Source organism: Heloderma suspectum, chromosome 6, assembly GCF_057233095.1.
Source record: "Heloderma suspectum isolate Gila_16-S chromosome 6, 16-S_ref, whole genome shotgun sequence".
NCBI classification, from domain to species: domain Eukaryota; kingdom Metazoa; phylum Chordata; class Lepidosauria; order Squamata; family Helodermatidae; genus Heloderma; species Heloderma suspectum.
Genome location: NC_139463.1, coordinates 40,105,213 through 40,131,556, shown reverse-complemented (window position 1 = coordinate 40,131,556; position 26,344 = coordinate 40,105,213). Strand labels below are relative to the sequence as shown.

Below are 26,344 nucleotides of genomic sequence, written 5' to 3'. Positions count from 1 at the left end.
CAAAACTTTCATAGGGCATGCCTAAAGTAGCTCTTTTGTGGAAGTACTATGGGTCCACAATTGCATTCACTAGTGCCAGTGGTGAACACATCTTCTGATCTGGTGAGCGCCACATGGGAGAAGAATGAGGGCTTATCGTTATAATCATGTTGGGCTTTGGAGTGTTCAGAAAACAGTAAAACTTCTTTCAGCTTTTCAAGTGACTCCAAAGCTTAGCTAGATGTTGGATAGAAGAACTCCACTTGATGGGGCAAGATGGGATTTTGTTTGACAAGCATAAACTTTTTGCTGGCTACAAAGTCCACTCACAGTTTATAGTGCTGTTTTCTGTCATTTTTGGAAGCTATATAAAAGTTGTTTTTATTTTGAAGGTAAAATTGAAATATATTGTTGTAAGCAATTCAGAATGTTCTGTTTTACCACATCTGAATAGTCCCTGAGAAGCATAGAATCGTAGAGCTGGAAGGGGCCATTTAGGCCATCAAGTCCAACCCCCTGCTCATTGCAGGAATCCAGTTTAAAACATCCCTAACAGATGGCTGTCCAGTCTTTGCTTGAATAGCTCCAGCAACAGAGAGCCCACCACCTCCCTATGCAGTTGGTTCCATTGTGTGACTGCTCTGACTGTTAGGAAGTCTTTCCTGATGTTCAGCTGATATATGCCTTCCTGTAATGTAAGCCCATTATTTTGTGTCCTTCAGTCTTGGATGATAGAGAACAGGTTGTGGCCCTCTTCTGTGGAATTAATCTGTGAGTTGCTTGTCACTTACTGTTAGTTCACTGAGGAACTATTTTCCCTGGTGATTTGCTAGTTTAGGTAGCATAGCATTTGTCTTGGAGAAGTAAATGACATGAATAGTGTGAGTTTGGAACTCGCATGGTTCTGCTCCTGGTATGATCAGTGCTTGAATTAAACTTGTAATGCTGAAGAGTGTGGAGCAGTTCTCCCTAAGCAGGCCTGGACAGGTGCCTCAGCAGATGCGAGCTCCTTCCTAGCCTCTGATAGTGCTGTTTTTGAAAATTTGATTGGACTAGCAGGTGTGAAGAGTGTTTGCTCCCCTTCCAGTTGGTACCAACACAGGTGACTGTTGGTTGCATGCCCTCTTCACATGCATTGCATAGATTGATAGTGCTGAGCCACCCCTTTTTAACTTGCTCAGTATTCACAAAGCATCAGTAGTGTGTCAATTGCTGTGCAGAATGAAAGTGACATGATCCCTACCCAAAAGTCTTAACAGGCTGAACATTTCAGTCTGCAGTCAAAATTGACTATCTGGTCATTTAGAATTTTAGGGGGTTTAATGGTCAGCTCTTGTTCTTTCCTTTGCTGTGCTTTTTGAGGTAGAGAGTGCCTGGTTACATTAAGAAGGTTGTTCTTGTACAGAACATGTTAAGGACTGTATGTAGTACTGATAACATGCTGCTGAAGTGGTAATATGAATGTATGTTTGAAGAACATTCACTCACTTTTCCAGCTGACAAAACTTTTCACATGTTTGAGGAGCAGCTTTATTTAGAGGCCTGAGCATGCAATTCCTCCCATTTTTTCGATGGGGAAGAATTGCAGTCTTCATATAGATGATCTGCTTCATATATTTGCTTGTTGGTTTATTGCTCTTTTAAACTTCCCAATAACCCAAGTTCTCTGGGCAGTGTACAATACATTAAAAATATAAAATGCAATCAATGGATAAAAGCAATACATAATAAAACCATGATAATACCAGCAGCAAGAAGTAAAAATGCTACAGCACATAAAACCAAGGTAAAGTGAGTCGCAAAATAAAGAGTACTAAGATCTAAAAACAGTTTTTAAAATGCCTGGGAGAACAAAAAGGTCTTCACCCAGTGCCAGAAAAAAATAACATAGGCACCAGGCGAGCCTCTCTGGGGAGAGCATTCACAAATGGGGTGCCACCACTAAAAAGGCCCTCTCGTAGCCCCTCGCCTCATTTGCCGGTGGAGAAGGGAACACTTGGAGGAGAGCATCAGACTTCAGGGTCCTGGTACATAGATATGGGAGGCTACGCTCCTTCAGAAAATCTGGCCCCAAGCCATTTAGGGCTTTGAAGATTTAACCAGCACTTTGAATTGGGTCTGGAAATGTACCAGCAGCTAGTGCAAATGGCAAAGTACTTATCATGGGGGGGGGGGGGAATGGAATCCACTGGTATGCAAATGGGATCATGGCTCAGTGTTCTCAGTTTATTGGAGCGGGAATGAAATGCTGGAAATAGGCAATACCTGGAAAATAAAAAGGTTTAAAAAAAGACTAGCTTTTCTATCCTTTCCCAAGGACCTCAAGGAATGTTATGCTTGCTGTGCCAAGAAGATGGGCAGCTAGTTTAAGTACTCTTGAGTCTTGACTATTTCACAGTCAGACAGCCTCTAAAGCCTGACACACATGATCAGTGTTCAAGAGGAAAACAAATTGAGATGCCTGCCTTGGATGTGCTGCATATTAAAAAAAAACACAAGTTAATGTAAGCACAGTGTGCTACTTGCTCCACGTAACTGTTTCTTCAAGGCTTGCTGGCTGGTCCCTGCCTCCCTGTTCACAGTTGGCACTGATCTCTGAAGTGCATGCTGTTGACCATTGCTTTGTTTACGTTTCTTGTACAGAACTGGTCAGCATACGCCTTTCAGCTGGCTTGGCTTTTATGACAAGTACGCTATGTGCAAAATCATCTTCACTTAAAGTACCTTTTTAAAAAGTGCTCTCTCTTCTCCTCACCCCACTCTACCCCCACATGATCCAGCTCCTGTAAGGACCAAATTTACATTTGCTAGCAGGGGGGAAACTCGTTTATGGCAAACAAAAGACCCCACTGTTTTTATGTATCTATTAATGATCTATTATTGGGCTAGCTGACAGCTTGCTAACCTTATGAAAACAGGTGGTGAGTTTCCCTGCCTGCTGACATCTAGGAATCCCCTCTCATCTCCTTTGGTTAGCTCCCTTTTATAAAGTAGAAGCAGCTGTTTGCTGGAGACATTAGGCATTGTGCCTCCCTCCCAGCCCCCTGCTAAGGTTAGAAACATTAGCTGGGGCAAACATCCATCCTGATCCAACTGATGAAATGAAGATGGCGGATCTGACACTGGTTGGCACACTGTTGAGTGATTGTTTTAGAGTAACAAGTATATTTTTAACTGCTGAAAGGTCTTGGGACCTATGCTGTCTCAAGAATTGTTTTAAAGCCATGCTTCAGGTTTCCCTTGGCTCTTTCTGCAGGGCAGGTGGCAGTTTGAGATTATAGCCAAGGCTTTTGTGATAACATAATCGAACATGGGCAGGTCCCAGCACAGACTGACTAAGGAAGCTTTGTCCCCAAAAGTTTAAAATAGTATTGTTTAAGCCAGGGATAGGCAACCTTTTTGGGCCATGGCACATTTGGCAATTTGAGAAACTGTCCTGGGCACCACCACAAAATGGCTGCCATGAGAGGTGTGGCAATGGACAAGTAACCTGCCCACAAGACTGAATACAAGGCTTAGGTCAGGTATAAGCCCCAGTGCAACAGCACCTGCAAAAACCTATTTCACAGTAATCCCAGCTGCTGGTAAGAAAAGGCATTATTTAAAAAACTTTAAGCTGATGGGCCTTTACAGTAGTAAAATACATGCCACAAAACAAAGAATAGCATGTTGGAATCTAAGATCTTATGTGGAAAATGCACAAAGGAAATTGCATCAAAGCTTCTCCTGAATTAATTGCATGTATATTCTGCATCTTCTCCATCTTCTCCAAGGAGCTCAAGGTTAAATACATGCTTCTCTCCCCATTTTATCCTCCGTGAAGTAGGATAGGTTTAGAGATCATGGGTCTGTTTGCACATAATGACAACCCATCAGTTTAAAAACTGATGGGTTGTCGTGCATAAGTGGGGATGAGGCCTCTTCCACTTTTACCCCACAACTCATGATTGGCTCTGTAGGTTGTGGAGCGTGATGTACGAACCTGGACCACTGGGTTGTTCAGGGGTTAAACAGCCCAGTGATTAATGCTCAACAACAAACCATGGCTTAACTGCTGGGTGGTTTAGCCCCTAAACAACTCAGCCAGTGTGCCCACTGTTCCCCGCCTGTGACAACTCATTGTTTTTTAAATTGATGTATTGTTGTTACATGTGAGCAAGGTCAGTGGCTGGCCTAAAGCACCTAGTTAGCTATAGCTGAGCGGGATGTTGAACCTGGTCTTTCTAGTTCTAGTCACAGCATAACAAATACCCTGCACAAACTCTCTACAACAAATACTGGCAGGTGGGGGCTTCAGTTGCCGATGTAGGTCGCCCCCCCCCCCCCCGCTGCCACCTAGGTGTGCTGCTTTTACCTGACCTTGGTGTTCATGTTTCCACTTCCCAGGCCTTTTCTTCCTTCCATTCCCCAGTCTTTGCTAGATAATTCTACGTTCTTCAAATACCTGAACCTGTGCTTATGCCACATAAAATCTAAGATGGTTAACCCTCTGGAATCTGTGCTGTTCAGAATCTGCAGTTCTTCAGATTGCAGAATGTGGGTTTTACTGATAGAGAATATTTTTGAGTGCCAAGTGTACGTGGCTCTTCATCTGTCCATTAGACACATCAGAGTCCTCAGAGAATGAGGCCTGAAGTTGTATGTGTTGGGGAGGGAAAACGTACTTTGTACTCCTGACAAACAAGGTGTCATAAATCACAAAGTGGGTATGGCAGTGTTCTACATGATCTTTAGTAGTATAGCTAGGATGTCATCAATGTATATTCTACCTTTCATTTCCCCCAAGTGCAGGCCTGGCACCAGGTTTAAGGGGGCCCTGGGCAAAGGGCCATCCAAAGGCACCACCTCAGTGATTCCTCCCCCCCACGCACCTTAGATGGCTCCACCCTGGGCAGGTTGTTGTGGGGAGGAGAAAATGACAGGAACAAGTAACTAGAAGACTGCTGCAGAGTTTCCAGGATGGCACATCTTCTTTCAGCTGCAAGTCCTTGAAAAGAAAAGTTATTCATAGACAAGATTGTTCCTTTTAATACCTGGCCAAGCAACTCTGCAGTGGCTGTCATCTTCTTTCCCCTGACTGTCGCTGTCCCACAATGTACCTTTGCTACATTGGGGTGAGGCCTAGAGGCATTGGGAAGAGAGATGGCAGCCACTGCAGCTCCCTGCGCTGGGGCTTCTCTTTTCAGCAGCAATAATAATATATTATATTATACTATAATATGATATAATATATCCTGGTATCAGCCCTGATGGGCCTGCAGACATTTGCCTGACCATGCCGGATGCTGATACTGCATCCGACCCAAGTGTAAAGCATTCCACATTCACTGGAAGAAATTGCTATGTAATTGGTCACTTGCCCTGGCCAAAGAATGATGTAGTCAGCCCTTGACTGGCAAACTATTTAATTTATTTACTGCATTTATATCTGATCTTTTTCCCATCATAGAACTCAAGGTGGTATACAAAGGGGTCTCAGGTGGTCTACCATCCAGGCTCTGACCAGACCCAAACCTGCTTAACTTCAGCAAGGTGGCTGCATCATCTGTCCTCAGACCATGCCCTGTCCAGTTCTGTGGCTGGTACATACATGGCTTAGGGTGCAATCCTGTGCATGTTTAGAGAGAGAAAAGTCCTACAACTCCCAGCCATGCTGGCTTGGGAATGCTGGAAATTGTAGGACTTTTTTCTGTCATACAGAAAAGAAGGCAAAGACACAGGTGGTATGTGGGTAGAAGGGAAATACACAGTCTAGTAGCTTGAAGAGGGAGCACAGAGGCTGTAAGATGCAGTAAAGACCTTCACTGCAGGCACTGCAAGTGCTGGAGTTAGTGGATAGTTTCACAGGCAACTGCACAAGCAAGAAGGGCTAAGCAACTAATCTGGAAGATAGAATAGCACCTCAGTCTGCTGCTCAAACTGAGTTGCTAGGCTAGAGGCAGCAGCTTTTAAAGGGCAAGATCAGATCCTGTTGGGGTCTCTGGATCAGCTGATTTCTGCTGGTCTGGAAGCCATAGTATCACTCTATCTGCTGGGGCAGCACAGTAGTGCTGCTGCGATCAGGCCACCAGCACTATTATTTTCTATTTCTAGGTTTAAAAATATTAAGTTTGGACCTAGTGGTCCCAAAAGAAAGCTATTTTGAGCTTCTAAAGTATGTTTGAGTCAAAGCAGAGAAGTTGCTTCCTTCATTCTTGCCGTGGGACCCAGTGGAAGGCATTTCTAAGTTAAAGGTAGAGAACAATGCTGCATGGGTAGATGGGATTGTGAATGCATCCCAGAGAAGTCGAAAGCTAGCACAGGATAAGAAGTTGCTCTACTGGATATCTGCGTAGCATTTAAGAGCTACCATTTGAAGAGCCTCTAAAACAGAAAATAACAGAATTCAAGCCTGCAATAAATCCCCTGAATTCAACAACTTACAGCATTTTGTTTGAGAGTGTAAGTACTTGTAAAAATCTGGCTAAGATTTCAGTGTCTTCCCCTCTTTCCTCCACCACATCAAGTTTTATTTTATTTGTATCTTGCCTTTGGCCCTGTTCCAGGCTCTCACCACTTTAAAAAAAAATCATAGAAATGCCATGAAATTTAGATAATGATGAACAATTAAAACAGTAGAAGCAACCATAAAACAGCAGTAAAATCCAAGGCCCAGCAGTAAAATAAGCCCCACAGTGTTGATTAACTGCATGCTCCTCCTCTTGATTAATCAAAATACAGGGGAAACTGATCTGTGAAGTGGAGTGTTTTAAGAGGTTGAGCCTTCTCTATCCAAATAAGGATAGCCTGCCTTCCACTTCTCAATCTGTGGTTTTTATTTCTTTTTCTGACCAGTTCTCATCCACTTGACACTGGAATTGTAATTGGAGTTTCAAAACATGCTGATTTTTACTCTTCAGTCTTATCTCAAAATTCAAATTAGAGTGAAGGGCAGTAACTTGGTTTAATACTAGCTTGAGTTGCTGATGTATTTTACTCACCTGAAATGTGCCCTCATCATATGTGTGCTGACATGTATGTGATGACACGTAATGTGCCCAATGCACATGCATATTTCAGTAGACTCTTGACATGGCTAATATACAAAATTCTTGGGTTTTAGGGGTGTGGGGAGGATTTTATTGTCACTTAATGTCTAGGCAGAAGAAAGACTTGGCAAGGGATTAAGACTTTCAGCCAAAGTTGTTGCTGCTGGGCGGGATTATTTATACCCAAATAAAGAGTGTTGGGGGATCTGGGTTGTAGGCGGGTCACCATTGCTGCATGACAGCCAACTAGAGTGGCTGCGTTCCCAGCAATTTACAGCTTCAGGTGGCTCAAAACCATCAGTTGGAGGGCCTCAGATTGGCTTAATATTAAGATTTTTTTTAAAGTCTGCTTTCTTAGATTTTATGGCACACGCTGTTGTCATTATTGAGTTATTTTCCATAGTGCAGCTATTAGGACTACAACCAGGTTTGTAAATAGCCAGTTGCCTGGGGCAAGTAAGTATCTGTTCTGGGTTATCAGACCTTCCTCTCCCTCCTTTTCAGGCTGTCAAATTGCCATAAATTGCTGCAGGCTAGTAAATTTTGTGGACCTACATTGTCACAAGGTTTAACAAATGCTAGTGCCAGGCACTGTGTATGTATCTTTCATGGCTAGTTTTATGTAACAAGTCTGTTCTTTGATGCATATCTGAGGCGAACGGGGTCTGCAGTGAGAAGTGAAGAAATCTAGACTTGTGCTTAGTTATTTATTTATGTCATATGCTTATTAGTTGCTTTTTAGCTAGCGACTTTAAGAAATGCAAAACACACATGTTGCTCTTGCATTAACTGACATAAGTTAACGTTACTATTTTTTGACCAGCTTAGGTGGAATGGATGGCTTTGAAAGGGTCAGAGAGGCCCTACCCTCCTAGCTCCCTCGGAAGATGATAGAACTCCTTATGACATTATTAGGCATTATGTGCTAACAGTTGTTTTAGAAGATAAAGATTTATTCTTGGGATAGGGGATTCTAGCTATAAATACAACAGCAAATTAAACACAGGTTTGAATCTGATCAGCTTAAATGTTAAGGGTCAGATTGGGTTCAACTCATTCTTTCATTCAGTCTGGCAGCGCTAAAGAACTTAGTGTGGTTTCAAGTTCTGCTTTAGCTTGTAGCCCTTGCTAAATATTATGACAAGTGATCGTTTGAAGAACCGGCTGTTCGCAAGCACCTTGTTGCTGAGTCTTTTTCTATGTCTGCTACTTGTAGATTTAGACTGTAATGCTATACCCACTTACTTGGGAGTAAGCTCTGTTGAAGTCAGTGGGAATTACTTCTGAGTAGACATGTGTAGGATTGTAGTTAGTCTGTTTCTCTCCCCTACACCCACCCATGTTTTCATATACAATGTTTAATTTATTACAAGATTCAGGATACCAAATAGATCCAAGAAATGAAGAAAAAATAACTACCAGCAAGAAAACATACTTAAAAGAGAAAAATAGTCAACAATTGTAGTCCATAAAGCTTCAGTTTTAGCAAATGAGTTGTAAAATCAGTAGCATGAAGAAACCCATTCTTTCAGTATAAACAGAATGTAATCTAGTTGGCTTGTCCAGGCATATGTCCTCTGTACAATAGTGGCAGGAAGAGACCCAGGTTACAAAAAAAAATCTCCCTGTTTCCAACCCCTGATGTGTTAGTTTTTCCATAAAACTAACAAGCCCCCAAACTTAAGCCAGCATCTGGCAGCTCTGCAGAGTTTGATGCAATAAATGTTTCCAAATTCAGGGTACTTCCAGACAAGCCTTTTATTGTTCAATGGCCCTGCCTAATACATGGAATTTTACCAGGCAGTGGGGAGGGGGGGTCTATACAGTGTCATCTTCAGTTTGTAGCCCTCCATGTTTTCTTAACCACTTCTTACATCTTTCTTAACAGAAAAAAATCAGTTAATTTTCACGCTTCACCTGCCAGTCTTCAAGTGTAGAAAAACCAAATTAATGTATATGCATGTATGAACCAGGCCTGAGGTGACAAACCCTGCCTCGGTCTGCTGGAAGTGTTAACTCAAATCGTAAGAACAGAAGATCCCTACTAGGTCAAACCAAAGGTCTCTCTAGTCCAGCATACTGTTTCCCTCACTGACCAACCTGATGCCTCTTGGGAAGCCCAAAAGCAGGACCCAAGGGCAATAGCCTTCTCCCACAGTGACATGTCTTCAGAGGCATGCTTCTCCTGATCCTGGAGGTAGCATATAACTGTCATGCGTAGTAGTTATTGATAGCCTTATTCTCCATAGATTTGTCTAATCCCCTTTTAAAGCCATCCAAGTTGGTGGCCATGACTACATTTTGTGGTAGTAAATTCCACAGTTTAACTATATACAGTGTAAAGAAGTACTTCCTTTTATCTGTCCTGGATCTCCCATCACTTGGCTTCATTGGATGGCCCTGGGCTCTTATAGTATAAGAGGAAGAACAGCTTCTCGATATCCACTTTTTCCACACCATGTATAATTTTACAGATCTCTATCATGTCCCCCCTTACTTGCCTTTATTTCTAAACTAAAAAGCCCCAAACATTATAGACTTTACTTCTGACCTTTCTCCATCCCCCTGATCATTCTGGTTGCCCTTTTCTACACCATTTCTGCTCTGCAATACCCTTTTTGAGATGCAGTATTCTAAGTGTGGTTGCACCATAGATTTGTATAAAGGCATTACAATATTGGTAGTCTTATTTTTGGTCCCTTTCCTAATGCTCCCTAACATGGAATTTGCTTTTTTCACAGCTGCTTCACACTGGGTTGATAGTTTGATTGAGATGTTCACCATGGTCCCAAAATCTCTTTCCTGATCAATCAGTACCCACTCAAAATCCATCAGTGTATATGTGAAGTTAGGGTTTTTTGCCCCAGTCACTTTACAGTTAAGTTCACTCTGAGCATTTGGTCAGGGTGGGTGATAACATGTCCTCAGTACTAAATTATTTTCAGGGCCTGGAATTGCAGTTCCATAGCAACTCTGTAAAGATGTCTATCCCTAGATGTCTAATTTGTTTGACTGTATGCCCTTTTAGAAGACTGAAGGCAAAAGGAGAAGGGGATGGCAGAGGATGAGATGGCTAGATAACATCACTGATGCAATGAATATGAACTTGAGCGCACTCCGGGAGAGAGCGGAGGACAGGAAGGCCTGGTGTGCTATGATCCATGGGGTCACGGAGAGTCGGACACGACTTAACGACTGAACAACAAAATGCCCTTTTAGACAGTATGCCGTCTTTGACTCTAAAATAAATACTATTTCATAATACAAATGTGTTAAGCTGTCATCCAGTACTTAACATCCAAGTACTTGTTCTGTGTTAAATACTGTTACAGCTTTGTGTATTGTTGAGGCTTCTCCCTCCTGCCGAAACTGCAAGGGGCCTTTGTCGTCTTTTCATTGCAGAGCAAGTTGGAGGTGTTCAGGTTACTATTTTTTAGTGGGTTTCAAACTTGTTTAAATTCTGGATAGAAGAAATCTCAGGATACAGTTCCTTTTTGGTTTGTACTAGCTGTTCTGTGTGACGACTTGCAATGCTACTTTTTTTTCTTGCAGAGAACAGCCATCTGTTCATGCAAGCAGCTGTAGTTGCCTCACATTGTACGTGTAGGAACGGTTTTGGAAAAAGACCTCATTGCTACAAAAGTACTAGGAAAATATGGTAATTCTATCTGATAAGATAGATCAAATGGGGAGCAAACAGATGTATTGACAGATTCATATCATCTAACAACAGGATGCAGATTTTGCTTTCATAGAGTAACTTCACGGAAGATACCAGGTTGGGGAAAGCTGCTCTGAGTAATAACCTCAACGTTCTTACATACAAATAATGTGCGTGCAAACCATTATGTGGTGTTACGTCCGCACCTAGACATTGCATGTGTACTCCACACTAAAAAGCGGGGGGGGGGGGGAATTGAGCCAAGCAGTGATGAAAGTGAGTGCCTATGGAGAACTGGCAAAAATGTAGTTCTCATAATATTGTAAAAAAAAATAAAAATAGGAGAATGAAACAAGCCATCAAAATCGTAAACATTCTGATCCTTTAAAGTGTCAAATCTAAATAGCAATTAAACTGTAAAAACCGTAAAAATCAGCATCAAAGCCAACAATGTAATCATAAAGAATTAAAGGGAGTGTCTAGCAGGCAACCAGGGGATATGGAAGTGGCAAGGCCTATGTCACGGGCATGAAAAACATTTGTATTGTATTAAAAATGCACATCATCATTCAGAATGAGAACACAACACGAGGGATGCTGTGGAAACAGGATGGAGTCTTAAAATCCCCAGCCATTGACCAAAACAAAAAACAACTGCAAGCCAAGTTCTGCAAAATCAAATTGATCCAGAGTAAAAAATAAAATAAATACAACACCCAAATGAAATTAATATTGTTGTAAAAGAATTTCGAGCACTCCAAAAAAGTACTTGGTTCAGTGTACAAAATAATATTTTGTTAAACGCATTTACATTCTTGTAAATTTAGATACTTCATTCTAATCACAGAATTGGGGGATAAAAATTAAGCCTTGCCATCTGTCTGTCTTTTCAGCAATGTTTTCCTCGGCTTTCTGCACTAGGGTTGGGGGAGGAATGTGATATTTTTGTTTGCTTGTTTTTTGTTTTTGCACCCTGGAAGAAATATTTGCTGGGTTAGTATTTACAGGAAGAAATGTTATGCATGCACTTGTGCATTATTCCATATTGTTGAAGTTGTTGTGCTGCATGTAGATGAGCTGGGAGCCCAAACCAGTGGTGGGGGGAGGTAGGAATGGATCTCTACCAGTGATAGGTACCTCCCCCCCCCCCCTTTGTAGCAATACACTTCTGCAGAAAATATGCAGGAGCCAAAGTCTGCGCATATGTTCCCTCATGTTGCCAGGGAATGTTGGCAATAGAGAGTAACATTCAGCTGTGACCCTCAGCCTGTGTCCTTTGCTCTTGGTCCCTAACCCCAAAAGTATCCTATAAAGCTGTAATTGGGGGCTTACCACTTGCAGCTTTACTTAAAGAACATGTCTCCTCCTGAGGCTTATTCACCTTCTGCCCTTTTTCTTGTGAAGTATAAGTGTGTGACCCGCTTCACATGATCGCAGCGTGGTTAACAAGCCACGGTCGTCTGTTAACACCACCATGTGTGCTGCTTGCACACTGGCCTGACTTCCCTGATTACCCTTGCTGGTGCTATTTGCCGTGTTGTCCAAACTGGGCAGCATAGCTTGTTTGAGGAGGCAGCAATTCTCAACCCATGAGCTGTTGTTGGGTTATTTGAGGGTTGCTGCCCCCCTCCCACCCCAACAAGCCATGCCGCCCAGGTTTGAACCACGTGGCAAGCTGCACCAGGGAGGGTCATTAGGGGTGATTGTGCAAACTGGCCCTGAGTGTGTATGCACCTGTGAAAACATGCATACAAGGTTATGTGGCTGTCCCTTTTATTGTTGTTTAAGATGATTTGTTTGTTTATTTACAATATTTATATACCACTCCACATCAAAAGATTTCGGAGCGGTGAACAGCAAGACAAAAGAATAAAGTACCAGGTTAAAACAGTTTAAAAAATTTAAAATGACAAATTCCAATAATACAGCATGTCAATACATGCCTGGTTTTTAAAAAGCACCAAGCCACTGTTTCCCTACACGTTTGGAATCCAGTGAGGGAAACTGAACTAGGAATGCAATTTGGTGGGGTTATTGTTATATGTGTGCCAAATGTGTAGTAAGGCCCTTAAAGTCTGAGCTAACAAGTCCCCCATACAAATTTCCCTTCAGATATGAAACTGCTGGATGGCCTTCGGCAAGCTGCAAATCACTCAACTTCCTCTTCTCCTCTTCCTCCACTACGTAAAATGGGAATGATCATACTTCCCTTACTTAGAGGGTTATTGTAAGAATTACTGAGAAAATGCGTGTGAAACGTTTTGACCACATACAACGGTTGCTGAACTTGGTGATAGAAACATGAATAGGTTGACATCACCTTAGAGAAAAAGGCAGGGGAAGGCTGGATTGCCTGTACAGCCAGCTTTGAAACCTTGTTATAACATTTGCACGATTGCTCCTTTTGAAGGCCCTACAAGGCTGAAATAAGCAGAGGAAAACCAATGGCATTACTTGTCTATTATCTTTTGGAGAACAAGCCTTTTGTCTAATGAAATTACAGAAAATGAACTGTGCGTTAGCTCCAAGTTAACTCAAGCCTCAAAGCCTGTCTGTATTTAAGACAATTAATTGTTTGCCAATCAGTTTCAGTTAGGAAACAGAGAGCAAATTTGGCATGCATATCTTGGAAGTGGGGAACAAAACATTTCTTGCCACTCTATTGTTACTTTTGAGACTGTTGATTTTTAATTGTATTTTGTTGGGAGGGGTTGTGCTTTTGTAAAGATGATCTGGAAAAATTCTTTTGAAGAGCAGTGATATAAATCAATTAAACTAAATAAAAACTAAATCTAAGAAGGCTGAGGACAAGTGAACCTTCTACCTAGAAATTTGATGCTTGCACTAGGAATTTGAAACATCCATTCAGCTCTGTGTGGGACTGTTGCCAATTTTTTTTAATGTGATGGATTCCAGAAATTTGTAGTTGGTACTGAAGGGTTTGGATTGTTTTTCTAACCTTGAATATCCTCATGCTACATTTCATGTTGGCATTAGAAATATTGCATGCTGTTTCCTCAAGCACCATGTAAGTCTGAACAATTTTCAGTGTGGTCCTTAACACTGAACATCCTCTCTCTTCCGCCTCAGTTTAGAGAAATCTCTGCTGAAATCTGTTTTTAAAAGTTAATTGTTTGGCATGGGGGGATCTCCCTTCTTAATGTTTCTTTCTTTCTCTCTCCAGCTGTCCCTTTCCCCCCTACACAGCGGCTAACCCTGAAAGAAGTTTTTGAGGATGGGAAGCCCAGGCTGGAGGTCTTAAAAAACCACTTGGTGAAAGAAGGGCGCCTGGAAGAGGATGCAGCACTGAAGATAATCAATGATGGAGCTGCTATTCTGAGACATGAGAAGACCATGATTGAAGTCGAGGCGCCAATCACAGGTCAGAGAGTGCTTTCTGTAATGGCTTGTTGCCCCCTCAGGCTCATCTAGAACAGTTGGCTGCCGAAAACAGCAGGTTTCCTGTTGCATGTTCTTTCTGCTGGAGTGTGCTCAGGATCGGAAAGCACTGTAAACCTCCAAAGAGAAGGGTTTTTGTTCCTTGGAAACTGAGTACAGGAGCTGGGTATAATGCAATGGTTGAGGTCAAAACCATGCTCCCTGTTGGTTCTGTGACCTTTCTCTTCTTAGCATGTAATCCTGTCCCTCTTTTTGCTGTCCTTCCTCCCCTAGTGTGTGGTGACATTCATGGGCAGTTCTTTGACCTGATGAAGTTGTTTGAAGTTGGAGGATCACCCAATAACACTCGCTACCTCTTCCTGGGAGACTACGTGGACAGAGGCTACTTCAGTATAGAGGTGATGATTCAACTGAGCCTTTGGGGGTTAGCGCTTTAAAGTCTGGACTAAACCTATGGAATCTTTTCTTCTTGTGCTCTACTTGGGGGGCGGGGTGGTGGTGGAGAGGGTTGACATGTAATGAGGTTTCTCTTTCAATTAACCCATACAAATTTAAGTCAGTTAAGAATCATGATGACATAGTGGTTAGATTGCAGCTCTGGACATCATGGGTTCAGATGTGCCACTTATTCCAAACGCTACCTTGTTGTTATCCTGCCCCAACACACACACACAAACACATTCATCTTCAAGTGGGCAACTGACCTGTCAGTTGCCAAACTCAGCCTAACTTTCTCTATGAACATATTTTTTACTTATTTATATTAAAATTTATAGGCCAAAACCTAAAGTTTTCCCAAAAGACTGAACAGCAACCATAAAATCCAGTAAAAAATGATAAACCATAGAAATCCGAATACCTTTGTGACTGCTTCTGATGTAAAACTGTATATAATACCCAAGCAAAATAAAATTTTACCTCTTTAATTTTATTTCTTGAATATCCTGGGCATCTGTATGAGTTCTAGTTGAACTAGAACTAGAATTCATCTTCAGGTTAATCTGGGCTTAGATACAATTTGAGTATTTCATTGGCTGCGTTTGCTAGCTTATCCTGGTTTACTCTGAACAAGCAGCATGCTTGTGCATATACCTTATTCACTCCCACTTCACGTGAATGGGTAAAATAAACTAGAAATTGAAAGCATAATGTGACATCCTTGTGACTACTGGTTTGTTGCTCCCAAACAAGCCAGGTTTGTAAGCCAGGAATAAACCAGGGTTAGTGGTTGACTTAAGAATCCTGGCTTGTTTGGGAGCAACAAACCAGGAGCCTAGGGCTGGACATCATGTGAACATAGCCATTTTCTAAATAGGTCTATACTTCTTCTTTTTTTTCTTTTTTTTTGGTCCTACAGGTCAGTCAACGTATCAAGGGATTCATGGCTGACTCTCAAGTCTGCTAGTGCAATCCTACAAAATTGTATAATTGGCTAGAGGTAGGGAAAGGAGTAAATTATTGCTTCACAAACTAAGTGCACAGTCGTATCTGGATAGTCACCAGCCTCCAAAATTGGAGGTTGCTGACTATCCTATGCAGGGCAGGAGGAGCACGGAGGGGATCCTAAGCAGGTCTAGCTCTAGCTGCCCTGCATTTTTGCCTAGATGGGTGTCTAGGTGTGGCTTCAGGGAGAGGGAGGGAAGGGGCCTGGAGACCTGATAGGAAGCTGCGTAACACAGTTTCTGCAGTCCCCACCCCACTGCAGGACCACCCCCTTTTTGCTGTCTCTGCATTCCATTTCTGAGTGTGAAGACATAGCCAGTGCAAAGAGAACTGCGCTGGCTACGGGGGCGGTGGGGTCAGGGAGCACAGTTTCTGGGAACTGAGGTCAGAGCCCTGGCTCCGTTATTCATTCAGATGGCAGTAAGCACTATCTTCTGTTACTAATGGTTGGCATCGCAAAGGGGCATGCAAGAATGGACCTTTAGTTAACTTGAGTCTGAAATTGGGAAATAGAGGAGTACTGGAAGATGGTGGTCGGCAAGAAATCATAAGAGTTTTTATTCAACAAATATCTCAAGGATTCCAGCATGTCCCTCTTACTTGCCTTTAATTGCCATGTGTATATTTGCACATTCATCCTTTGCCTTTTTTTATAAGTTAGAGCAGTGGTCTCCAACCGTTTTTGATCGTGCACCCCTATCAGTAAAAGTTTTTTGTGCAGGCACCCCAATATATGTATAATTATTTATTTATAAATTATATACATGTGCTACTGTACTATTATGTATATTATAAAACATACACAAAAATAGAAATTAATAGAAATTTTAAAAGGATGAGATAAAGGTGAAATAAACAATATTCTTAAAAAGTTATTAATGGTACAAAAAGTCTTTTTGCTCTTATTAAAAAAACATTATTATTAATAATATTTCTAGTGAGAGCAATGTGATTGAATATGCTTCATTATTTTTGAAAATCTGGGATTAACACTTTGTGATACAGTGATTCGGAGGTCTGGTTCTAAGTTCAGTTTATTTCGATACTTGGTTTTAATGGCTGACATAGCTGTCATAGCACACACTTTCTTCTCAGCTTCATTCTGCCAAAGGAGAGTGGGAAAGGTTAATCTCCTTCTCTTTCAGCAGAATGGCAGCTTCTCCAGTGCTCAGGAACTGGTGCAGTTGCTCTCGGTGGCCACAGCAGAGGCTGGATAGGACTGGAGCCAAGAGGGAAATGCCATGGAACTTCCCCTCTGGGCTACCATCCTATCCTGCTGCTGCCCCATCACTGTACACAATGACAGCTCATCAGGGCAGTGGGAGACTGTTCAATTATCAGGTGGCTCACACACCCCAGTGGATTGTCTCACGCACCCCCTGGGGTTCATGCACCCCACTTTGGAGACTACTGAGTTAGAGAACTATTGGGAATGTGTGTGTCGGGATTGGTGTTGTCCTGAGGTATTAGCCAAGCAGCACCATCTGAAACTTGTTTTTGCTGCAAACTTTCAGAACCATGGGTTTTGTTTTTGTTTTTGCGGAGCTTGACCTTGTAGAGGAAAATATGTGTTGTACTGAATGAAGTAAGGGTACTTCCAAAACAGCCCCACTGCTCTACAGATATTACAACTGTCTTTGCTATAACAGTGGTGAGCAATAGAATGTGTTGAGAGTGTTCCTCTGCATTTGGTATGTCGCTTGCTAGAGCTTGTGATTCTTCATGGCACATTTCCCTAATGAAAGCACTGCTGGAGATTGGTGAGTGGAAAGAATCGGTCTTGACCCTTAACTAATTTGACTGCTAGCTTTCTGTATAGTTGTTGGTTAAGTTGAACCAGTGTGCTGCATTCATTTTGGCTAGTAAGAGGCGTGGGTAAGGGATTGTTTCCTGCTAGTAAATGTTGCATAGCCCCTAAGGGATTGTGATCTTTGGGTGAAACAGAGTTGACTAGTAGAGGAAGGTTCCCAGTCCTCATCCCCCCGCATCCCCAAATGTTACATTCTCTACTGAGACATTTTAATGTTTTCAAAGGGCATAACAGATGGCAATGCTACTGATGCAAGACCTCACAGCCCCTTGTTTCACAAAGGTAGAGAAATGGACATTGGAACGCCATTTCAATTAGTGTCAGATGTGAAAACTAGAGGGCACCAAATGGAATGAAACTAGGCCAGACCTGGAGGCACAAGAACTGAGGAGCTGGTGCAGGTCTGTGAAAATCACAGAAGGGATTTTAAGTAGTCTAGTGGAGGATCCATTAAAGTATTTCGTGGGGTCCCACTGGCATGTTGTATTATGGAAGCTTTTTGACCCTCGTCCGTTATGTGGAGTGGCCGTAGCTTAGTGGCAGAGCACCTGCTTTGCATGCAGAAGGTGCCAGGCTCAATCTCTGGCATCTTCAGGTACAGCTGCAGCCAGTCCGTGTTGTCAGTACTGGGCCAGATGGCTCAATGGTCTGACTCAGTATAAGGCAGCTCCCTTGGATCCATTCTGATGCTTTCCTTGTAGCCTCTAGGGGAGTAGCTGTGTTGGACTATTGCAACAGAAACAGCAAAGAGTCTTGTGGCACCTTAAAGATGAACACATTTATGATGGCATAAGCTTTTGTAGACCCATGCATATTTTATGCATTCATGAATTGCATAAATTAATTTGTTAGTCTGAAAGAGTGCCCCGCAACTCTTTGTACTTTCTGTTTGAGGCAAATAGAGAGGCTGAAGAGTCAAGATTACAGTGTGGCAAATTTGTGAGGTTTGTTGTACAACTAATATCCATAGTCTTCTTTACTATCTTCCTATTTTATTTATTTTAAAACATTTTTATCCTGCTCTTTAGCCAGAAAGGCACCCAGAGTGGATTATCAGTAGTAAGACAGTCCCTGCCCTCAACCTAAAGACAGGACACACAAAGAAAAGGGAACTGGGAGAGAGTAAGAAACAAGCAAGCTGAGGCACCAGTTCTTAAGGTGGTCTCTCAAGGCAGGCGATGGAATAGCCCTACTCCTCTCCCTCTGATCTGCAGCATGATGGAATGGCTGCTGCTATGCCAACCGTCTATCAAGGGAAATTGTATTTGTCCATGACTCTTCTAGATCTTGAGCTAGAGTTTATATTTCAGTTGCATACCATTATATAGTTGAGTCCTGAGAGAACAAGGACCAATCTCCCTTGGCCATTCCTGCTACTGGTACAAATAACACCAATGGGCGGAGGAGACAGAGGGAGGGGCCAAAGACTACCTCTGTGTGCCATCCCTACTGCGACCAATTGGGATCAACAACAGGCAGCAGCAAAGGGAGGGACTAGCCTTCAACTTTTTATTTTGTATTGCTGTAGTAACCCCTTTTATGCAGCGTGGCTTATGTTGAACCCAACTGCTTGCTAACTTCTTTATGACCATTTAATTGATCCTAATAAAAGGTACGTCCCTACTATTACTTCTGGATATTTTTTCCCTATATGGTCAACATTGCTACTGGCAGGGTGCCACCATTAAAAAAAAGGCAGCCATAGAAAGATCTGAGAGAGGAGACACCTGGAGAAGGAGCTGTGACTCTCTTAATACCCTGGCAGGTTCATATGGGAAGTCCTTCAGATAAATGGGTCCAAGGCTATGAAGGTTTTTTTAGTGAGTGAGTTTCTTGGTTCAGTTTTATTTATTTATTAAATTTATTAATCGCCCATCTGGCCGGTCACCCAGCCACTCTGGGCGATGTACAACAATAAAAACAGTTTATACAATAAAATTCAACATTAAAAACATTAGATTTCTAAAATTACCCTAGCCCACCCCAGATGCCTGCCTGAACAACCATGTTTTTAATGCATGGTGGAAGCTCATTAAAGAGGGGGCATGGCGGAGTTCCCTAGGGAGGGAGTTCCACAGAGTGGGGGCCACCACAGAGAAGGCCAAGCTGTCCTGGCTGATGGGACAGAGAGAAGGCCATCCGAGGCTGATCTTGTTGAGCGGCCTATCTGGTGTTGCTGGAGGTGCTCCTTGAGATAGGCTGGGCCGGAACCGTATAGGGTTTTAAAGGTCAAAACCAACACCTTGAATTTGGCCCGGAAAACAACTGGTAGCCAGTGCAGCTCCTTCAGCACTGGAGTGATGTGATCTCGCCGGCGGCTGCCTTTAATCAGGCGAGCTGCCACGTTCGGTACCAGCTGCAGCTTCCGAACCGTCTTCAAGGGTAACCCCACATAGAGCGCATTACAGTAGTCTAAACGAGAGGAGACCAGGGCATGTACTACCGATGGGAGCAGATGGTCGGGAAGGAAGGGGCGCAGCCACCGTATGAGATGGAGTTGGTACAGTGCTGTCCAGCCCACAGCTGACACCTGAGCCTCCATGGACAGCTGGGAGTCCAAAATGACCCCCAAGCTGTGGACCTGGTCTTTCAAGGGTAACTGTACCCCATTCAACACCAGGTCAACATCCCCCGACCTCCTCTTGTCTCCCACCAAAAGTACCTCGGTCTTGTCAGGGTTCAGCTTATTCCTCCCCATCCAGCCACTCTCCATCTCCAGAAATTTGAACAGGGATTCTACGGCCAACCTTGGTGAAGATTTGAACGAGAGGTAGAGCTGCGTGTCATCCACATACTGATGACACCGCACCCCAAACCTCCTGATGATAGCCCCCAGCGGCTTCACATAGATGTTAAACAGCATCGGGGAGAGGATGGAACCCTGTGGCACCCCACAAGTGAGTGGCCACGGGTCCAAAACCTCCTCTCCCAGTGCTACCCTCTGGTACCTGCCAGAGAGAAAGGACCAGAACCATCGTAATATGGTGTCTCCAAAACCCAACCTCTCCAGGCGGTCCAGGAGGATACCGTGGTCAACGGTATCAAAAGCCGCTGAGAGGTTGAGGAGAACAAGGAAGGAGCATTCGCCCCTCTCCAGTTGCTAACACCGTGTCATGGGAAACATCATCTGTTTGTTTTTGTTCTCACTGTGTGGAGCATCTTCCTTCAGAACCAACGAGGGAGCTTCTAAAGGGCTGGATTGAGTCTGCTGCCTCACATGTTTTCAGGCATATTTCTGCAACTTAGGCACATGTGAAAAGTCTCCTGAGAACTTTCAGTACTCTTTATCAAAATTCCGTTGCCTTCCCTCAAATCACTCAGATTATTTGTTTGAGAAACCTCCAAATTCACTTTTAATTTTGCTTTAGGCAAAGTCCTGTGACAACCTCTGAACATATTAATTCCTTTTGCCTTTCCTCAACGTTCCTCAGTTGTTTTGCCTGAAGAGGAATGTTCAAATTTGCTTCAAATATTGTTCTGGGCTAAATTTCAGTGGTGACACAAACTTTGACATCTAGAACTTTATATAAAGCTGGAATTCTCAAGATGCAAAGTGCTGTAGGCTTCACAAAGGTGCCCTGGAGGAGATCTGCATGCTTTCAATCCTCTGCATTGCTTAAGTGAAGGTGGATGGCTTTAAAAAGGAGCTGCTGGGAAGTGGGAAAGGCAGAGAAAATTGTGCTGAGCTCTTGGGATATGGGTGGCGTAGGAAAATGTGCTGAGATGATTGCTTGAAGTGCCAGTGAGAAAATTATATGCAATGTGGTACAAGGGAACACATCCAAAATATTACAGGGTCATGCTGCATAAACTAGTATTTGCAGCCTTGGGAGTTACTTGCAATCGCCATCCTTTGTACGCTGCCAGCGTGGAGCCCTTTCATGTTATTCTTGGCCCCCTTCTCTTCAGAGCCCACAATGGGGAGAGAGAGAGCTGTGATACGTTTGTTCCTTTTCTGCCAAGCAGGTATTTCATCTTTCACGAAGCAGGGTGAGCTTTGATTAGTACACGCGGGGGCAGCTCCAAATGTCACTTGATAAAACGGAATTGAGAAGCTTTGCTTCGCTTCTGCGCACAGAGATATGCCTTTGCTTCCTGCTTCCCACAAAATACTTCTCTCTGCTGTGAAAGGTTTGCTGCTTGGGTGTGTTTAGCACTTGTTCCTAATATTGAGAGGGAAGCCAGACGGTAGACTTGGAAGAGAGAAAATGTATTGGCAAAGATAAGGCAACATAGCCCAAGTATTTATGTTTTTTGTCAGGGCTTGTAATAACAGGCCCTAACTGTTAAAAAAAACAAAAACCGTCCAGTGCAATCTCAGATATGGAAGAATCTTGCTCTTGTGGGCAGGTGTGGCCTCTTATTACAGATTTTCAGGAGATTCTGTTGTACTTGACTTCTGCTGTTGCTTTTTCCGCTCTTCAACAATGGGGAGAGCACAAGCATCGGTGTGGATCTTGGAAATCACAGTGCAAATCTGTGCATCTTGGTTGGGGATATTAGGGAGCATCTGCCAGAGCAGTTGATGTTAATGACCTTCTGACAGAATGGAATAGGAGGTAATTTTTATAATTGCATCCTGATGCAGGCAGCCAGGAAGCAGAATGCAGACTCTGGGGGGTAAGGCCAGTATTAACTTCGTTAGTGCAGAGAGCAGTTACCTGCATGAATGTGAACATTTATATCAGTCTTGTGATATGGCAGTTGAACCTGGACCAGCGAGACCCAAATTCAAATCCCTGTCAGCCATGAAGCTCTCTTGGGTGGCTGTCGCTGTCTCACATCACAGGGTGGTTGTGATGATAAAATTAGATAACCACATATATACCATCCTGAGCTCCTTAGAGCAGGGGGCTGCCCTACAAATATAATGATACAAAAGGTGCCTTGGATACATTATTTCTTGCATGTTAATGATCTCTAACTGTGTCTGTTAATCATAGAAATTATGGCTTGAGTTGTGAGCAAAAGAACAGCCCTTATTTGATACTCCAGAAGCCCTTCTTTATTTCTGTTTGACAATGCTGTTTAGCTCAACAGTCAGCCTCATTTATATGCATATGAACAAATCATGTGCTTTATGCCTGCATGACCTTATGCCTGGGTGACTTTGGACCAGTCACAGACTCTCCATCGAACCTGCCTCACACGGTTGTTGTGAGGATAAAATGGAGAGGAGGAGGATTATGTACTCCGCCTTGGGTTCCTTAAGGAGGAAAAAAGGTGGGACATAAATGTAATAAAAAATAAAAATAAATAAATAATCCACAATTGTCTACTCCTCTGTTTAAGGTTTCAGACAGAGGTCTTTCCCAGCCCTCTGATTCAGTATCCTTTTATCTGGAGATGCCAGAGTTTGGATTTGGAGCTTTTTCTGCATAAAGTGTTTGTTTTAACACATGTTCCAAACTTCTCCTGGCTGTTTATTTTTATGGTTATATCCCACTTTTTCTGTGTATAAAAATATGTTCAACACATAACAATAATTTTCTTTTTAAAAAGCAGCAGAGCCAGCATAAAATAAATTAAAATCACCACTGAGAAGGTCCTGTCCTTGATACCTGTCAACCATATTTTCAGTAATGACTGGTCATATGGGCAATGTAATGGATAGAACATGCAGTATTGTTTTTCTCAAGTTAAGTGATGGACCAGATGTTTGATATCATCACCCATTTGGATATTTCCTGCTAGAACTTCCTGTCTGTTGCTGTTGTAACCCAAGCCTTCTTCATCTAGTAAGAAGTGTTTTTCACCTACTTTTGTATCAGTTTTTGATTCGTTTAGACTCATTCTATGAAGCCACTCTTAAGGGAATGATTTTAAGAATTAAAATCACCAAGAGCAAGAAACTTGAATAACACATACCCCTGTTAATGGGAAGAGCCCAAGATATCTGCAGACAAGTGACAGGAGCAGAAATGTCTGCTTTCAAGTGATATTTGGGTTTCTTCTTAAGGGGGCTATAGTAAATGCAGTTCAGCTAGACTTCACTTTACTGCAGCTTGTGATATATTTTGTGTAGCTATATTTTGCTTGAGAATCCACTGAGAGAGATCAGATGCAGGAAAGGTGTAGGGGTGGGTAACTTCCACTGTAGCATTTTTAAATCACTCAGTCATATTTGGTATCTGCATCTTCAAAACATTAGAGCCGTATTACAGCAGAGACCTGTATCTGAAGTATTTCACAAATAAAGATTGAATAGCTGACAGCTCTTAAAGTTTTTTTTTTATGAGAGAGTATTTTTAAGCCACTGTCATATCAACCTCGGGCCCCTGTCTGAAATGTGGAAATCAGAGTGTTATAAGTCACTCTGCCGTAGCCCACGCAGGCACCCCACAGTATGGTCTGGTAAGTGCCATAAGCAGCATATTATTTATGCATTTTATCTATGGACTTCTTGTGCAGTACTGCAAGTAAGTAATACTTACTACTTGCACAGTATTGGTTGAAAGGGAGGGAGCAATCCTATGGCCATGGGATACTGGGGCTTTCCCCATCCAAGATTGGAGACAGTACCTTGAAAGGAGGAGTCAGATTTGCCCCCTCACAGCCAGCTGCCATCTGAGGTCAGAAAAGTGACCTTAGAGGAGAAGGAAAGGGAGCGAGCGTTTTGGTGGGAGGGGAGGAGACCGGAGTAGCCAGGATACGAGCTATCCTGACCCTCTTCCAGCCTCCTTCCCTCCCCCTCTGAAGGACCATTGCTGGACAAACAAAAAAGCCCATCTAGCAAAAAATGCAGGGCGGGAGGACCTCTGCTGTTCCTCCCACCCTGCACTGGATGATAGGAAGCCTCCAAGTTCGAGGCCTTCCAATCATCAAGGGCACAATCAATAGGATTGCGGCCTAAATCTATTTTTAGTTATTGCTGCTTTTGTCATGTACCTTGGGGAATTTGGCTTTCAGCACACTGGGTGGAGGGAGGGGGTGCCCCAGTCATTTTGGGCAGTGTGGTTTGGACTAGCAGGTAAGGGGAAAGGGGGTGATCAGATACTGAAAGACTGTTGCCCTTTCTGGTCCTGGGCAGACAAGTTGGTTGAAGATAATTTTGCGTAGTTCTGTCTCAGTGCAGCACCAACATGCTTCATGGCCTCTATTATGACTGTGGGGCTCTCTAAACGTGTTTTATTTCTCTTGGTCATCTGAGTTAGTTGAGGCTGTGCAAGGACTTGGTAATGGGCTGAATGGAGGCCAATAAATTGAAACTGAATCCCACCAAGACAGAGGCATTGTGGGTAACTGGTTCTCAAGTCTGGGAAATTGGTGTTCAATCTGTTCTGGATGGGGTTGCGCTCTCTCTAACAGAGCAGATATGCAGTTTGGGGATGCTCCTTGGTCCAGTGTTGTCACTTGAGGCCCAGGTAGCCTTGGTGGCGGAGTGCCTTTTACCCACTGTGGCAGGTTTGCCAGCTGTGGCCATTCATAGACTGGGGTAGCTTGCCTATGGTGATTCATGCTGTAGTAACTTCCAGGTACGATATGGAGCTGCCTTTAAAGATGACCCAGAAACTGAAATTAGTGTAGAACTTGGCTGCCAGAATTCTGACTAGTTCAGCCATACTTTATATTGCGGCTTTTCTGAAATAATTGCACTGGCTTCCTATTCACTTCCAAGCCCACTTTAAAGTACTGGTGCTTATCTTTAAAACTCTAAACAGCTTGGGACCCAAATACCTGGAGGAGTACCTCTTCCCATGCCAGCCTGAACATGTCATAAGCTCTTCTGTAGAGGCCCTTCTCCAAGTACCTTCTTTAACAGAGATGCGTGTTTTGTAGTCAAGGACAGGGCCTTTTCTGCAGTGGCTCCCCAACTCTAGAATACTCTCCCTCAAAGAAGCTCAACTGGTGCCAACACTACAGTCTTTTCAGTGCCATTCCTATTTGCCCCGACATTTCTGTTGGTTATGCTTTTACTCTGTTTTTATTCTTCTTAATTGTGTTTTGTTATACTTATTTGTTTTATTATATTGTATTTATGTGTCTGTGTGAATAGTTTTATTCACGCTTTTGTACACTGCTTGCAGTCCTCTGGATGAAGGGCAGTTTAAGAATATTTTAAATAAAGAAATTGGCTCAAATTTGGCTCAACAAAATGGGGCAGCAGCTATGGAGGTGGCAGTGCAGCCGGGTCCCTTTTAGTCTGGTTTCAAGTTTGCGTTTGACACCAGAATGACCTTGGTCTTCCTATTGGAAGACCTATGCCAGGAGAAGGACAGAAGACTTGGCACCTTGCTAATTCTCCTGGACCTCTCAGTGGTGGCTTTCAGTCCCTTCAACCATGGTCTCTTTCTGAGATGGGGATCGGAGTGCACTTCTCCAGTGTTTCCATTCCTCTTCTAAGAGCTGTTTCCAGAAGGTGGTCCTGGGAGTCTTGCTCTTCCTATGGTATTCCTATGCTCTGGTATTCCATTTTGACTCCCATGCCATTTAGCACCCACATGAAACTGCTGAGGTCATCAGGGTATTTGGAGTGAGATGTCATCAATAAGCTGATGCCACTCAGCTCTATTTCTCCTTTTCATCATGCTTTGGTGCAGCTGTGGAGATGCTGAATCAGTGTCTGAGATGAGCAATGGACTGGATGGGATCCAGTAAACTGAAGCTCAATCCAGATGAGACAGAGGGATGGTTTGATGATCTGGGAAGTGGTTTTCAACCTGTTCTGAACTGGGTTGCATTCCCCCTAAAGCAGGGCTGGGCAATCTGTGGCCCTCCAGATATTGCTGGAGTGCAACTCCCATCATCCCTCACCATTGACTGTGCTGGCTAGGGCTGATGGGAGTTGCAGTCCTACAACAACTGGCAGGCCACAAGTTGCCCACCCCTGCCCTAAAGGATCAGGTTTGCAGATTGGAGGTACTGTGGTCTTCCAGCAGCTACTACCCCTCCTGGACAGAGATTGTGTAGCAGCTGCTATTATCCATGTTCTGATAAGACCCAGGTTGGAGTACTACAATAGCCTGCCCAGTTTGGGCATTTTTTCTCCATGCGATTAAAGATTTGTGATGGAGAAGGAGGCAG

At 43.2% G+C, this 26,344-nt stretch overlaps 1 protein-coding gene across 4 annotated transcripts in view; it reads left to right on the top strand.

Moving 5' to 3' along the window:
• Window positions 1-26,344, top strand: part of PPP3CC (protein phosphatase 3 catalytic subunit gamma) — an 85,072-nt gene that overhangs the window by 23,259 nt on the left and 35,469 nt on the right. For all 4 annotated transcript variants that reach the window (XM_084804025.1, XM_084804024.1, XM_084804022.1 and 1 more), the window contains exons 2-3: window positions 13,853-14,050; window positions 14,341-14,465. In XM_084804025.1, coding sequence (XP_084660151.1) covers window positions 13,853-14,050; window positions 14,341-14,465 — 323 coding nt within the window. The remainder of the gene's footprint in view (window positions 1-13,852; window positions 14,051-14,340; window positions 14,466-26,344) is intronic.